Source organism: Passer montanus, unplaced genomic scaffold (assembly GCF_014805655.1).
Source record: "Passer montanus isolate IOZ18808 unplaced genomic scaffold, ASM1480565v1 scaffold7, whole genome shotgun sequence".
In the NCBI taxonomy this organism is placed as follows: domain Eukaryota; kingdom Metazoa; phylum Chordata; class Aves; order Passeriformes; family Passeridae; genus Passer; species Passer montanus.
Window position 1 is genome coordinate 16,366,705 of NW_024372147.1, and position 16,254 is coordinate 16,382,958.

General features: G+C 39.4%; 1 protein-coding gene across 2 annotated transcripts in view; it reads left to right on the forward strand.

The window, feature by feature from the left end:
* PDE8B (phosphodiesterase 8B) overlaps window positions 1-15,189 on the forward strand; it is a 77,923-nt gene extending 62,734 nt beyond the window's left edge. For both annotated transcript variants that reach the window (XM_039729614.1, XM_039729613.1), the window contains exons 13-22: window positions 630-706; window positions 1,915-2,079; window positions 2,832-2,877; window positions 3,314-3,449; window positions 4,661-4,859; window positions 5,830-6,047; window positions 7,017-7,152; window positions 9,310-9,477; window positions 10,989-11,118; window positions 11,638-15,189. In XM_039729614.1, coding sequence (XP_039585548.1) covers window positions 630-706; window positions 1,915-2,079; window positions 2,832-2,877; window positions 3,314-3,449; window positions 4,661-4,859; window positions 5,830-6,047; window positions 7,017-7,152; window positions 9,310-9,477; window positions 10,989-11,118; window positions 11,638-11,753 — 1,391 coding nt within the window. In that variant the 3' untranslated portion in view covers window positions 11,754-15,189. The remainder of the gene's footprint in view (window positions 1-629; window positions 707-1,914; window positions 2,080-2,831; window positions 2,878-3,313; window positions 3,450-4,660; window positions 4,860-5,829; window positions 6,048-7,016; window positions 7,153-9,309; window positions 9,478-10,988; window positions 11,119-11,637) is intronic.
* The last annotated feature ends 1,065 nt before the right edge of the window (window positions 15,190-16,254 follow it).

Sequence of the window (16,254 nt, forward strand, 5' to 3'; positions counted from 1 at the left end):
TGAATGCCTTCACAGGGAGGAGTGACTGTGCCAAGGGATAGAAGCAGCTTGCTAAAAGAGTGTGTGGTGAAGCATTAGTGTCACCTCTCTTAGAAAACCACAGCTTGTGCTTCTAAACATATATTTTGGTTTATTAATGTCTAACATGAAGGAGACCATTGCTGCTGGTTATTTCAGAGCAGTACTTCTGATCCCATTTGTGACTGCTTACTGGGGTGGGACAATGGTGGCAGAGATTTCTTTCTGCCGCAGTGTGTAGTGAGAGAAGCACTGCTTATGGGGAGCAGGAATGGTTTTCATTAGAGCAACTGTACCACCAAGACGAGCGACACACACAGACTTACAGCAGGAGCCATGTCTGATAGAGATCCATTGGAGTCAAAGGGCATGAAGTATAAGTACAACTCCATTCTGAAGTGAAGGATGGATGGAAAATCTGACAGCAAAACTGTGGGGTGGCTGCCAAGGAGGCAGACAACAGTACAAGAAATGAAACAATGAAGAACTTGCAGGGGGAAAGATACAGGAGAAATGGGACACGAGGCTGTATTTCATTGTGCTGTGTCCCAGCCTTCTGCACTCTTCTAATGCTGTCATCTGATTCACACCCTGTGGCTCTTTAATGGCAGCTCCAAGTTTACAGACCCGACGGTACTCCTCAATGGCACGGATTCATTCTATGACAATAGAAGCTCCTATCACAAAGGTGAGTCCTGAACACGGACTTTTCCACAAACTCCAGTTTCGAGTTGCACTCATAGGGAAGTATGTAGTTTCTGGACAGACAAGCAGAGCGCTTCCTGCACTTTGTATTTAACAGAGTAATAGAAGTAATTTGTTTTTATTACCACTTTCTAAATCTTATCATGGCATTCCAAATGCTAGTCATAAGGAAGAATATTAAGGAGGGGAGAGGCGTGTCCTTGCTACATGCAAGGATTCTGGCAGGAAGGAGACACTGCTCTGCTGGATCATGTTCAAGTAGGAGGACGTTCTTCCAGTCTCACCTTCACTCTCACTATTGATATTTATAAGATACCATGCAAAAGAGGGAGCACCTGCACCATCTTTTATCTTCCCCACTTTCTGCAGCCTTTCTTCGCTCTGTTACACAAACTCTGCTGTCACAAATCAGCTGCACCGTCACTTGTAACACACCAGGCTGTCAGGTATCTTCCACGTTTAAATAATTTTTTCCCTTGTCCCTATCTTTTCTTGCTGTCATCAAGCTCTTACTTCCCAGCATCACTGTGACTGTAAAAGCAACTGGCTCCTTTCCTTTTCCTTATCCTCAATCATACCCACAGAAAGGCTTGTAGTGGCTGTGCAGCAGCCTCTGGCTCCTGGAGAAGACAGCACTGGGACTTTCTTTCCATCCTTCTTGGCAGAGCCAGGAGCAGTCACTGCTGCATTTCTGGATTGTGGCTGAGGCACAGTGTGGGTTTCAAAGAGCCATCCTCTTCTCCCACAGTCCAACACTTCTGGTCTCTGCCCTTCACTTCTACATGGAGAATATAATCTATGAGTATATAAGAGTATAATACCAGCGTATCTGAGTCACATTCATGAATTTGTTTGGGTTTTCCTTCAGAGACTGAATAATTTGTTTCAGAGCAGACCTGAATATGCTGAAGTACTGGGACATTGCTGATTTTTGGTTCGCCCACTGGCAACTATTTCAGATACTTCACACCATTCTACTTCCACTTCCCAGGAGTTTGCCAGTTAAAAATAGCAGACAGATACCAGGAAATCTGAGCACAAATTTACATTTTCAGAGTTGTACTTCAAGGGTTGTGGGGAATTACATTGTATTTGATGAAAATTAGCATAATCAAGACAAGAATAAAAATTTTGTAATAAGAAAAAGGCGCCATTCACTTTTCTTTGCCTGCCTCCTTAATCTACTTTCAGGTTATTAACATAATTAACGCTGCCCAGGAAAACAGCCCAATCACAGTAGCAGAGGCCTTGGACAGAGTACTGGAAATCCTGCGGACAACAGAACTTTATTCCCCTCAGCTAGGTACCAAAGATGAAGATCCTCACACAAGTGATCTTGTTGGAGGTCTGATGAACGTGAGTAAAATTAGTAAAGACGAAATTGCTGGACCAGCGTCCTACATCACAGTTCATTGCTTTGCTGTGCCAAAATTTCCCAAGCAATGGGAAGGAGACTTGTAATTCATTACCATTTCAGTTAAGTATTTTGGCCTTTTTAATAGCAGTACTGCAGGATGTAGTAAGCTATGGCCACATTTCAGTCCACTGTGTGCATTCATCCTCACATACAAGTAGACAGACTTGCCACCAGAAACTGTATCCAATCTCTCAGAAGATACTGAAGGAGATACTTTATAGAAACTCTAGAAATATGGCATTAGAGGGATTGCTGTATAGTTAGTACAGTGTATCAGTGAGGTTGCTTTAATCAAACTCTAATTCTGGTCCTGTAACAGCAGGAAGAGACAAATTATCTTAATTTTGTCATGGATTTACTAGTTTTTTAATAGACACTGAGCTAATCCCCACCAAAATAATATAAACAAAATTAAAAATAAATTACAATGGCCAATTTGAATGATGGAGGTGCCAATGAGAGGGTCAAGGCAGGCAATACACTGTGTATTTAACATCTTTTCTGGAGGTCTCAAATCAGTGTTCCAGGGATCCTTTAATGTTTGTTTTGAGAGACCCTAAAACCAGGATTATGCTATAGTGTTGCAGTAAGAGGACTGCTTTTAGTACCCAGGAATAGCATCCAAAGTGCATGTAGTGTTTTTCCAACTAGCGATGCAAAAAAACCAAGATAAACTTGCTTTCTTTTTCAGGATGGCTTGAGAAGACTGTCAGGAAATGAGTATGTGTTTTCTAAGAGTAAGCCACCATTTTAAACTTCCCTTTGCACATGTGACTTCTTTTGTCAGTACTGCTAACATACAGCTTCAGGCTAATTTGCAGTGGGATATATGTCTCTGGAAATGGTTGTCTAAATGAATGCAGCACAAGTGCTAGGCTGCCTCGATTTTGGTGTTGAAACAGGCTCAAACAATTAAAATAATGCATTTCAAAATGTTAGCAAAAAACCAAATTGTCACTCAAAGAAATGTTCACTGATCTTTTTGGTTTATGTTCAAATGCTCTGTAATAAACCTTTCTATTTATAGGCATTTACAGACTTTTTAATGTAAGGAAAAAAAGTTGTTTTTCTTGAAAAAATATTTGCTTTCTAAATGGAATTCTGAAGAGGGGCTGTGGTAGTGCAGAGGGAATAATCCAGAAATGTGTTAATTCCCAAATTCCATTTCAACAGATATGAACCTGTGCCATACTCACCTTCCAGTGCCAAACACCATCAATGATGTTCCACCCTGTATTGCACAGCTCCTAGATAATGAGGAAAGTTGGGACTTCAATATTTTTGAGTTGGAGGCTGTTACAAATAAAAGGTACTGGACTCCTTTCCCTGGGTGCCCAGAGAAAGTTTGTTGAAGAGCTGTAGCTCTGGGAAAACTGCAGCAAGACACAGCAAATCTGTGAGAGCTGTCTTGCTTGACACAGATCCACTCTGTCCAAGTGATACTGTTCAATGTAGTCTGATGTTGCCACACGCTGGATGCCCTCCAGATGCCCTCCTTTTTCTTGCTCATATGCAAATGGTCCTGCTGGAAAAAGCAAACCTCTCCCATTCCTCACCTAAATCATCCCACAATTTGGGAAGATCTAAGGCAACTATAGCTTTTGATAACAGGAATAAAAAAATGGGATGGAGGATAAACCAGTGATAGGATCAACAGACTGCGATTTTAAAGCTTATAATGAAAACAGATGTCAGTAGTTTTGAGGTCATGCGGACCGCAAAAATAGGCATGTCATCCAGACAGAAAAGTTGCTTTCATTCCAAGACGCAAAGAATCAAACAGACTACCCGTTCTTATGTGCTCTCTTTGCATAAAATAACCATTTTAGAAATTTGCATTTGCCTGGTTTTAATCTGCAGATGTTGGGGTTTGGTTATGCCTTTCTCTGCTCAGAGGCTCTGTAGGTCATCTTGCACGAGTGAAAAATGTAACTGATGGATAGGACTCTTTCACAGGAGAGAGTAAAAGACAACCCAGAGTGGATCTGGATTTAAGAATCAAAAACATTAGAGGTTTTACTCTGTTTACTGTTTCACACATGGGATTCCTAGCATTGTACAAACACACACACACCCCCCCACACACACACACACAGCACTTTACAATTGAAATTTTACCCTTTTTTTGGCTTAGGACTTTTTTAGCCTTTGGCATATGCTCAAGTCATGTTCAAAGTCTGCTTTTTCTCCTCAGGAAAAAATAAATGGAATTTTGTGTGATTGACAAATACTAAACACAAAAAAAAAGGGGTTAAGGTGTTTTTTTCTGAAGCCACAGGAACTGTTGAAACTCTGATGGAATTGTACCATTTCTACAAAACATTAAAATAATGTCTGAAAGGATGATAGATGCAATAATTTGTAACTTTGTCCTGGCTTTTTAGAGGTTATAGATATGCAATTTAAAAATGTTTACCTACCTCTTTTAAAAGTCTTGGTTTCTTTGTTCAATGTATGACTTTTAGAACATCAAAAGTTCCTTTTTTACAGCAGTGCTTTTTTTCTTCTATTGTTTTTCAGGCCATTAGTGTATTTGGGCTTAAAAGTTTTTGCCCGGTTTGGGGTCTCTGAGTTTTTAAGCTGTTCGGAAGCAACACTGCGGGCATGGCTGCAGGTCATTGAAGCCAACTACCATTCCTCCAACTCATACCACAACTCCACACATGCAGCAGATGTCCTGCATGCTACTGCCTTCTTTCTCGGGAAGGAGAGAGTTAAGGTAGAACCATCACCTAAGAGTTCTTTGGGCTAGGATTTCAGCGTGTTTGCCATTTTATGTGTGTCATGCAGAAGTCAGATGTTTAAATAATGGTCCTGGCTTCATAAACTCTCTGTCCTTGAAATCTTCCTGTGATGCAAGCAGGCCCACACAGCTTCTCTAAAGTCTGTTTATACAAATTTACATTTTTAAGTAGCAATGATGGAGGTGGGGAGGGAACCTGGCTCTTTTCTGTCTCTTGTTAACTGGCTGTAGGTAACAGTTCTTAATAAAGCTTTGCAAAAGCTTTGGAGGGGGAGATGTGAGCTATTCCCCCTCGTACCCAGCAACAGGACATGTAGGTAAGATTCAAAGCTGTGCCAGGGGAGGTTCAGACTAGACATTAGGAAACATTTTATTTACTACGTGGTTAAATACTGGAACCTCTGGCTTCCCAGATAATATACAGGAATACTGGCTTCCCAGAGAGGTGGTTGATGCCCCACACCTGTCAGTGTTTAAAGGGCATTTGGACAATGCCCATAATAACATGCTTTAACTTTTGTTCAGTCCTGAAGTGGTCAGGCAGTTTGACCAATGATCATTGTAGGTTAGTTCCAAGTAAAATAGGCTATCCTATCCTGTGCTAAAACATAAGGTGTGTGGAGCAGAGTCAATGCAGATACATTCAGGCAAGCATAGAAAGTGGAAGGAAACCACTAGGTCATCTATCCATTGAAGAATTCTATGCAATGATATTGCTCAGATGACAGCAGTGTAAAAAGCTTCATTAAATAAAGCATTTTTAGATAAGGGTAGGAGTGGAAGTTTTGTGGTAGGTAATCTGTGGACACAGTGAACGGAAAATGAATGCAAGGAGGTCAGATCCCTGCTTAAGTTTATATTTGTGCAGTTGTGGGTACCTGGAAATTATCAGGAAATATTTACTGTAATTTTTGTGCCACATTGTAATTTTTCTCTCTTCCTGTAGGGAAGTCTGGACCACCTAGATGAGGTAGCTGCATTAATAGCTGCCACCATTCATGATGTAGACCATCCTGGACGGACCAACTCTTTCCTGTGCAATGCAGGAAGTGAATTAGCTGTCCTTTACAATGATACAGCTGTATTAGAGAGTCATCACACAGCACTGGCGTTTCAGCTTACAACAAAAGACAGCAAATACAACATTTTCAAGAATATTGACAGGTCTGTCTTCTGGATAAGGGGAGTGTCCATATGTGGACTGCTTATTTGGCCGTTTGGGGCAAATTGAGAGCTTACCTTCTAAACAAGAATACATAGCTTAAATACAGATAATAAAATTTAACTTCTTCTGGAATCCTATGTAGACATGATTTATAAAAAGGTTTTCATTTCCCCCTTACCAGCCCTGTCTTCCAGCTTGTAATTATTAGAAGCTTAGAGAGATGTTTAATAATCTTTTATGAATTACATTAATTTGGTCCAGTTAACACCCTCAAGGCTGCATCTTTGGCCACTGCCTTTTTATTGAAGGAGCCTGGGCACTACTTTTTTGGGATATGTTTTACACACCAGCAGCTAGATGCTACATGTTGTGTCTGCACAAGGTCCTATGCATCCCAGCACTACTACATTTACATGGAATCAAAAGCATGGTAGCAGAAGACATGAAGCTCGGGAGAGTTGGAAGCTCCTTGTGGTTGGTTGGGCATGCAAGTAGCCCAGGAGTTCACACAGCATGACTCTAGCTTTAATAGGGACAAGGTGAGAGAGAAAGAGCTTTGAAAGAGACTGACCCCAAAGAGGTAATTGATCTGCCTACCTCCCATGACACTTGTTTTTGAAAAACTTGAGATTTGCATTCCAAGCTAACACTAACATACAGCGCAACATACATGGACACATTGATGCCATTCCTGGAGAAGTTATCTTAGTCTTACAGCATTCTGAAACTGAGATGTAAATTTTTGTTGACTTCACAGGATTTTCATTAAGTAAAAATAAAGGAGGGGGGGAACTTGGAGAGGCATGATCTTGTACATTCCTCCATCTTTAGACTGTTCCTAACTCTGAAGGTGCCAGGTTGTGGCTGAGTTTGTGAGCAGTGTTTTGTAGCACTATGTGAGCAGAGATGAGGAAAAGGCAGAGCTCTGTCTGGCAAGCTCATGAGCAAGAACTCTTTTTCTTTCCTAGAAATCGCTATCGGACATTGCGACAGGCCATTATTGACATGGTTTTGGCAACAGAGATGACAAAGCACTTTGAGCATGTGAACAAATTTGTGAACAGTATCAACAAGCCTATGGCATCTGAGGAGACCAGCCCACATGTAAGTGCTTGCAGGACTTCATGCCTTCAGGCATTTCAGTGAGGTTCTTCCCAGACAACCTTAAGTATCATTTTCATTCACCTTGCACTAATTTGCATTATGGCAATGCCCAAATGACACAAACGGATTTGTGGCCTCACATATCAAAGTGTGAAAAAATATGCTTTTTCTCTTTTCTGCTCTTAGTTAATTTAAACACTTCATTTTACAAGCCTTGTGTTAAAAGCCATCTGGTATTCAGGAAATATATGAGTGCATGTTGTTTTACATGGACAATTCTATGCACAGAGACAGGTTAGCACTTGTTTGTATGGTCCTGTCTCCTAACAGTGGGATTTGTCTGAGCCTAGGGATGTAACTGAAGAACCTCCTTGACAGTTTTGTCTCTGTGTAATCTGGAGCCCTCAAGCCCCAAGGAATAACTTCCTGAGATGTCTCCACTCCTGATTGTATCAAGAAATATCCAGGCCATTTTGCGTAACAGTTACAAACCCTCATGCTCCAGCAGGATTTATTTCATAAGCTGCCTCTGAGTTTCCCATCCCCTCCTTACCTTCTCTTGCCGCCTCTTGAGGCTGAGCACCCAGGACCTGACCAGGTTCTCCAGGGCAGTGTTACCTGAGGAAAGACTATCTTAATGCACCTTAGTGAATATAATGCTTTGCTGGAAACATGCAAAAAAAATTCAGACAAAATTGAAGATCAGCAATGCTAAAATCAAATAGAACTATCTTCTGATAGCTATCCAAAATAGGACTTTGTACTGTAGACTGTTGTGGGTACCATTTACAACTTTAAAGACAGCATTTGGTCATCTGGAATTACCGGCTTCTAGGGGCTGCTGAGATCCATTCTTCCACAACATGAGCTGGAAACCACAAATGCTGCTGAACCTAGCTCACAATAAACATGAAGGACAGAACCACTTGCACAACGGACTTCTTGTTTTCCCTCAGTATTAGGTTGTTCTGTTCTTTACTGTTAACCGTGGCTCTTTCTGGTTTTGATCTTGAACAGCAGTTAAGGTACAGGGTTAACTTGACAGCTCTTTGCTGGGCTACCCATGCTGAGAAAGGATTAACTGCTAAACATAAAGTTAGAAGATTATTGCCTGAATCGGCAAAAGTCACAGCAAAATATTTCCCCATAAACCACAAAGAAATTAATTTAGTTGTGGTGGCAAAAAGTACTTACATTCAGTTTTTGACTCAAGAGTTGAATTTAGCAGTGAAGGAGGCCAAAATCCCACAAATATATTATTCTGAGAATAGCACTAATGCCACGTGAGCAGAGGTGGAGGCCTTTCATTACTCCATAACTTACCTGTGCCTTTCTAAACTGTTCAAGACCCAGAATATGATGCCACAGCAGACTGGGAACAACTACCTTCTCACAACCACCTAGTCTCCAGAGCAATCATTAAGAAGTTTGGTATTTTACTGTCTAGCAAGAAGAGATTTCTGCAGTCAGTATGGTGCTCCTGTGATTTCTCACTGTTAATCTCATAGATTATATAAGATTTCTCCCTCACCGGGAACTGAGATCAAAGATTATTCCAGGTTGAAGGCTCAAACAAAAAAAGCAGTTCTACTTGGAAACATTCTGGAACTGAATGTCAGAGACCTGCTTTTCTGTGTGTAAAAGAAATAGTTGTGCCAGTCAATTCAGCCCCCTGTGCCTGCCTCAGTTTTCTCATTTAGGAATAAAAATCTAACTCCAGAAACTCCCCTAAGTGAAGCAGTCCCCCACCATCACCACCCCTACATTTAAACATTCAGCAGTGAGGATTGTTTATGAACTTACAGTTGGTGGATGCACATCCTATCATGGTCCTCTTCCAAGAGGGCCAGGCTGGGATGCACAGAAGGTAACATCCTACCTGATAAAGAGCCTGCGGCATTTTATTTCACAAACTTTGATACTAATTTTGAGAATGACCACAACTGTACTATGTACCTGGGTTATCATCAGTTACTTAGCAAGGCTCCAGTTCTCAGACACCACCTTCTTCTCCAAGTTCCTGCCGCTCTGCATGAAAGTAAGGCAGTGGACTGGGTGCTGGCTTAGTGCCTAAATTGGTAGAGCTGACAATGATGCCCTCTCTCCTGCTAGCAGGGGATGCCACCACTGGCCCCTGTAACCAACTCTCCTTTACAGAGTGAAGGCAGCAATACTGAATGTACAGCCAACATAAAGAATTTTCCAGACAACCAGACACTGATCAAACGCATGATGATTAAATGTGCAGATGTAGCCAATCCATGTCGCCCCCTAGAGCTGTGTATCGAATGGGCAGGCAGGATTTCAGAGGAGTACTTTGCACAGGTATGTATATTTTAATGATTTAACTATTATATTATACAAGGAAGTGCACATTGGCTGATCTCCCGTTCCACATAGGGTCTCCCTGGTGTCACCACAGAGTCTAGATGTGTTTTTTGTTTGCAGTCAGAACTGGCCCCTCAATTTCATACAGAAGAATTCACTCCAAGCAATTAGCTAGTTTGCTTATCATGAAACTCAATTGTATAGAAAGGTGGAAAGGAGGTTTTACATTTTCATCATCTGACCCAAAATGATTTGATTAGTCCTACTCAATTTAACTGGCTGAAATTCAAGATTTCAGCACTCTTCTTGTCCCATTACCTTCCCTGAAGATCAATGCCTCAGCTGAACTATTGGGATCGCCCTTTCTCTTCTAAGATAGAACATGAACTACTATCACTGTAGGCAGAAAAGTAGTTCAGGCATGTGGGCAGTGTAAATACTTACCACATGGGACGTGTCCAGATAGTACTGGAAGCTCAGCTTTCTTTCTTCACATTCAGTTTTTCTGACAGAAATGCAACCAGCTTCCCAAAACACTCTTTTATCTCTCTTATTTAATAACTGATAAAATCTTAGCTTTTATTTGCCAGTAATGATGCGGAAATGACAGCTATGAGTGGAGAGGAAGAAAAGTGGGCATGCCTACCTTCATATTCAGGTCACACATGTGACAGTTACTACTGAAAGAAAAATGTAGCTACTACCTGAGACATGTCTGAATTTCATTTTAATCATAGTGAATAAATTTTGTCGTGTCCTAAGAAAGATCAAAGATCACTTATATCTCCCCAGCAGTCAAGGTATCAAAAATTAGCTTTAAATTGCCCAAATTAAGCACTAGCCTGCTTGCAGCAATGTGAGATTCAGAGAACTGTTCTCCTGTTTATTCACCTCTGCTGATTTTGGAGACTGCTCTGCTGCCAATTCCTGTTTTAAATGCTGCCTGTACTACTTAAAAGGGGATGTTATTCCAAGAAACAGCTGAGGTGATCTAATCCTCCACCATAATGGGTGCAACAAAACCAGATGGGGACAACTCTTCCAGTTGGGGACAGAGTTAAAGGGCAAACCTTTACTTCCATTTACCTTATCACATGATACAAACAGAGCAAGTAGCACCAGCAAGAATCTCTTCCTACTTAAAAGACAAATAGTTTGTAACACCCACTACAAATGTGGAAAAATGAGAGATCAAACCTGTCCTCTGCTAAAGGAATCTGCAAGCCCATTTTCCATATTTTTAGCTGATGTACCCTAATCACCAGATTACAGCATTCTGTCTTGTTGGAGCTAAGTGCAATCACAGGACTGCAGTAATAAAGAGTACCTGTGAAAGGGAAGAGATGTTGATTTCAGTCCCTGTTCCAGACAAAATAACACACATGAAACTAAGGTTCTAAGGCTTGTCTCAAATCTCCTATTACAATTAATCTAATGCCTTGGCCTCTGCTATTCCAGCACGAAAGTCAGCAAAGCTCTAGTTGCTAACTGGAGTTTTGTCTTCTTAGACTGATGAAGAGAAGAGACAGGGCCTGCCTGTTGTAATGCCAGTATTTGACAGAAACACCTGCAGCATCCCCAAGTCCCAGATTTCCTTCATTGATTATTTTATAACAGATATGTTCGATGCATGGGATGGTAAGTACTGATTTTTCTTCCTTGCTCTGACACAGAGATTTAGAGATTCCTACAATCCAAAATTATTAATCTCAAGCTGGCCTTGCATCCACTTTTTTTCAGAGGCAGTACCCATATATAAGCAGTACAATACAGAATATTGTGCAATCATGACACTGAAGACTGTTTCACTGCACACAATGAAGTTGTGCAGGCAATCTATGTAGAGAAGGAGTAATGGCTTAAAGCTAAGCTTTTTTTTAAACTGTGTGGTCTTTTTCCTTTAGCACTGTATTTCTTCTGAGCTGCAGAAACTAAGACCACCAATGGCTGCATGTAAGCATAATTTAATGAAGTCAGCATGCATTTGGAAAGAGATTTTCTTGAAAGAGAAACACACACACAAAAGAAAAATCTTTCCCCTTTTAGTATTACTTTAAGGAACTAGAAGAACAAAAGAGAGTAGGAGAATGCCAATTTCAGATCAGGCTGGGCTGTTCTTCTACAAACATGGTAAAACTCCTTTTCCTATTCTTTCAGCATTTGCACATCTGCCTGTTTTGATGCAACACTTGGCTAATAACTACAAACACTGGAAAACACTGGATGATTTGAAGTGCAAGAGTCTCAGGCTCCCATCAGAAAACAACAACTGATACTCAGTCAAGAAAACCAGACCTCTTGCTCTACCAGTTTCACTGTGAATCACTTACAGAAACTCTTGGCTACAAAGGGGATTAATGTTGCTTTTCCAGTGAAATTAAGACTGCGTGACAAGAAGGAAATATTTTACTCATTTTTAAGCTTCTATGAATTCTACAGAAAAATGTTTTTAGAGGCTATAGAAACCACAGATGACTAAGTGCTCTTCGGAAATAATATTTTGTGGCAGAAAATGTACTTCTTAAACTAGTTTCTAATACTGAATATGCACTTGTTGAATCTTGTAGTTGATACAACTGTATTCACTAATGCTTCACACAACTGTTTTTCAGAGAGAGGGGTAATCTAGTCACCAAGAGAGTAAGAATAGCCTAACAAATAAGGATAGAAACTTCCCACTTATCTAGCATAAATTTCTTCAGCTCTGTGAACCATACTTCTAAAGAGAACATGCATAGCAAAACAAGTAAATCTTAATAAATTGAATACATTAAAAATCCAAACATGACACCTTTTAAAACACCTTCTTATTACAGAGATGCTCTCAGAGCACCACCTCTTCTTTCTTTTCCATATAAAATCTTGGTGGAAGTCAATGTTCTCTAAAAGTGATCATATAATACAGGAAAATAAGCATGTTCTGTCTAGGTAGTGCCATCCACATGGTTCTCTGCCATCTTGTAGATGTTATCACACAAGTTTTCACCAAATTTTACACAAAAAAACTATAGTGGCACTTGATCACCATACTTTTTTATAAAAATGGTGTTTGTAAACATGGTCATCACTTTTATTAAACTGATCTAAATTTTACGGCAAGTTCATTTATTGTGCTACTTCTAGGATGAACCTATCACTTTTTAAAAGAAGTTTCCAGGCTATAATTTATAAAAGCATTATAATTTGTACTGCTTTATCCTCCTAATAAAATGCTGATTGGTTTTGTGATGTAACAAGTACTTCAAAATATGTATATCAGTTGGAAATCAAACACAGTTCTTCATTAGTTCTAAGATATGAAATTTATGCTAAGGCTTTCAAAGCACAAATGTGTATTTTTGTACACCTCATTTAATCACATGCAGAACACGAGTTCAAATTTTAGACTATTCTCAGATTATTCAGTAAATAAATACTAGCAGAACTGCTGATTTTTAACACTGTGCACTCCAGGCTGCAAGCAAGACTGTCAAAGCTGTGGCTGCAGTTAAAGAAGCAGTCCACCTACCCTGTGCTGTATTAAAAATCAAACTGGGTAAAGGAAAAGGGGAAAAAAAAGCAAACAGCATAGACTGCTATGGAAGAATAGTGACAATGCTGTTTACTGCAGGTAGCTTACATATGTGCCAACCTTTTTTGTATGTTTTGTACCAAGTTCTGAAACAAAAGGCAACATTCATAAAATGTATGTGCAGAAGAATGTATAGAAGCTATATTTTTGTTAGAATTGTAACAGATCCTTACTTTTGTCATAGCCAAGGCAGGTTGCTGTGTATTAAAATGCCGCATCATGTACATTTGAAGAATGGTGTTTCTGGTGAAGCATGCTTATTCATTCTTTCCTATTATCTATAGCAACATTCTTCAGTGGATTTTTATTCAGAGAAGTTGAACCTCTTTTTTAATACTGTATAGTGTTTGCTTTTACTACTTCTTTATTTAGAACTAGTGCTCTTGGTGGTTTTACCTTAACTATTCTGAACTGAACACTCATTGCAGCTTGCAATAGGGAAAAGAATTTTCCAAGATTTAAGCTTTGTTAATTTAACTTGTTAAATATAGCAACATTGTAAGACCACATCCATGTAAAACATTTAATTCATAATTTTTGTCACACTTCTGTCACACAGAACAAAATGTCAACAGTGGAAAGCATCAAAAAAAATAAAGTTCTACTTGTGAACCAGAACTGAGGCCAAGGCATGAATACAGAATCAATATATTTGTTGCAGGATCTTGCATTTCTTCCCACAGTGAGATTAACAAAAGGAAAAAAAAATTGCATGGACATAGGTCCTCTTTAATAGCAAAACAAATCAGTACAGATTAATCATAATCTGCCAGTTGTGTCAGATCTCCTAGAATAGTCCAGTTTGCTAACAGCTGCTTGTTTCATGCTGTTGTCAATGCACAGATGTAAAAACAGCCACCTCAGAGTTGTAAAAGTATAAAGAGTAGGTGTGACAAAGACATTTATTTCCATGAGGAAAACATAAGGAATTCAGTATTACTGCAAGGTGGAAAAATATTTAGGACATCAGTTAAATGTATAAGTTCATCTGGTCACCATAATTCTGCTCACTGTATCTCCCAACAGCAAGCGACAAACTCTCATTTAAGAAAGGAGTAGGATATATACCTATGTTCTCTGTTACACTCTAAGTTCATTTGTGAAACAAAGAACTCAATACTTTTAAGTCAACCATATTTAAAAGAAGAGACCCTTGGAAGATCTAATGCCAATGGAGTGTATCTGAGAACAACTGGCACTTTTGATAAATATAAATATTTATACATGCACGCAGGACATTTAAAGCTGAAATTACATCCTTCTAAAATGCACAGTGAGCTTTGTGACTAGAACTATTCAGTTAAAAAGGTCTGTTTCGCTACCAGGTATTCACTTAACAGCAGTCAAATAAAAAGGAAATAGCTGTTCTCATGCTATAAGAAGAGACAATAAAAAAACAACCTTCCTTCTCTCTAGTTATAACTGATGATAGCAGGAGGCTCCTCAAAAAACCTAACTTTCATAAGCTTTCACTGTAAAGGTGTTGTAACAATGTGCACACACAAGCACTATATACAACCAAATAGTTATTTCACAATTAAAACAAGGAAAATTATCCAAAGAGACATTTTATCTCGCCAGCTTCTCCTGAGTAAGCCAAAAATGCAACATCTGCTGAAGAAGACAAGCTGAAGCAATGCAGACTTAACATGCTTTCCTCCCTCAAGTTTAATATCATATACCCAAGGCATGTTATCCTCAGCTGTAATCCAAATGTCTTTTCTCCATGAGTCAACAGAATAGTCAGCCTTAGCAAAGAACTTGCAGCTCAAGCTTTAACACTGATTTAACCTCCCTGAATTGAAAGGAGATGGTAATTTAACAATTCCTCCACCTGTTTTGTGGTTTTGAAATATGTTATTTTGAGCACTATACTCAAGTAACTGTACAACCTAAGGTAGGGAAAAATTACAACTCAAAATCTTACTGCCCCTCTGCCCTGCATTCCAGAGACAATTACAGTCTCATAATAAAACTCAAGAGGCAAAGGTGGGCTTCTGAGTGGTAGGAGAAAGGAAAGTGCCCACTGCTGCTCTGGGAAGGAAGCAAGTCTAAAAGGCTCTTTGGTTTCTTCTAGGAAGCTAGGGGCTTTCTCCTTTTCCTTCTGCCCTTGCGAGAATCTGCTTAGCCCTTTGTTTTAATCGCACTAACTGCAACCACTGTATCTGGAGTCTGGAATTATAGCCATGTAGTCTCCTGTCCTGAAAACAATTCTTATTGATTCAAAGGGAAGACACGGCACTGAAAAGATGCACAAGATTTATTCCCACACCATTTAAGTGATGTATCTTCCAAGTGGACCTGAGTAGCACCCTCTTCTACATAGTTTTATGACCACTAAGTTCCCAAACTTTCCCTTTTTCCTAGCTCTTCTCTGTTCAAATGGTAATGTACCACTCATTATCTTGTCCTCCCTCATGCTCACTTTGTATCAGTTCTGGGTTTAACTTTGTTTCATTTTTTGGGGTTTTTTTGTCATTGGCATGGAGGGGGGAGAGGAGATTATTTGCTTGTTTGTCTGTTGATTAGTTTTTTGCTGATGTGTTTTTGTTGTTGCGGTTTGAGCTTTGTTTTAGTTTGCATTTCTTTCACTACTCCTGTTTAGTTACTGTGTACTTAGCTACTTATTTTTTTAACCCTGAAATAGTATTTGCCTTACAAACTCGGTGCAGATTTCTCTGAAGTCAGATTTCTCTGAAGTCAGACTTCAGTTGAGAATTTAGTATTCACATGGCAAAACACAGTTTCACTACTATTGAAATATCAACTCCTACTGCTTAAGAAAGGATTTTACATTCTGAAAATTCATGGTAAGGCAAACGCTCTTTATTAGATACAATTTAATTTGATGAATGCACTATGGAAAGACCAAGCTAAACTAATCACACTGCATGCTAAACTTGGTAATGGTGTAATGGTAATGCTGTATTCACTCCAGTAATGTAGGCTAATCCAAGTAAAACTGCAGCTACTACTACTATTAACAGTTTCTCTATACCTCAGTTTGCCAAAATTTAGAACCTGACAAACTGGCATTATCTACCTTTTTTCTTTTTCTTACCATTGGTGCAGGATATTAACTTCAAATGCAAAATTTCTATTTGACAATGCTTTCTTTCAGGGCTTTCTGCATACAAACGAATCCGAGCCATCAGTGAGGAAAGTTCAGCTTCTAGAAATAAATTAGATAGAGCAGGAAGCTG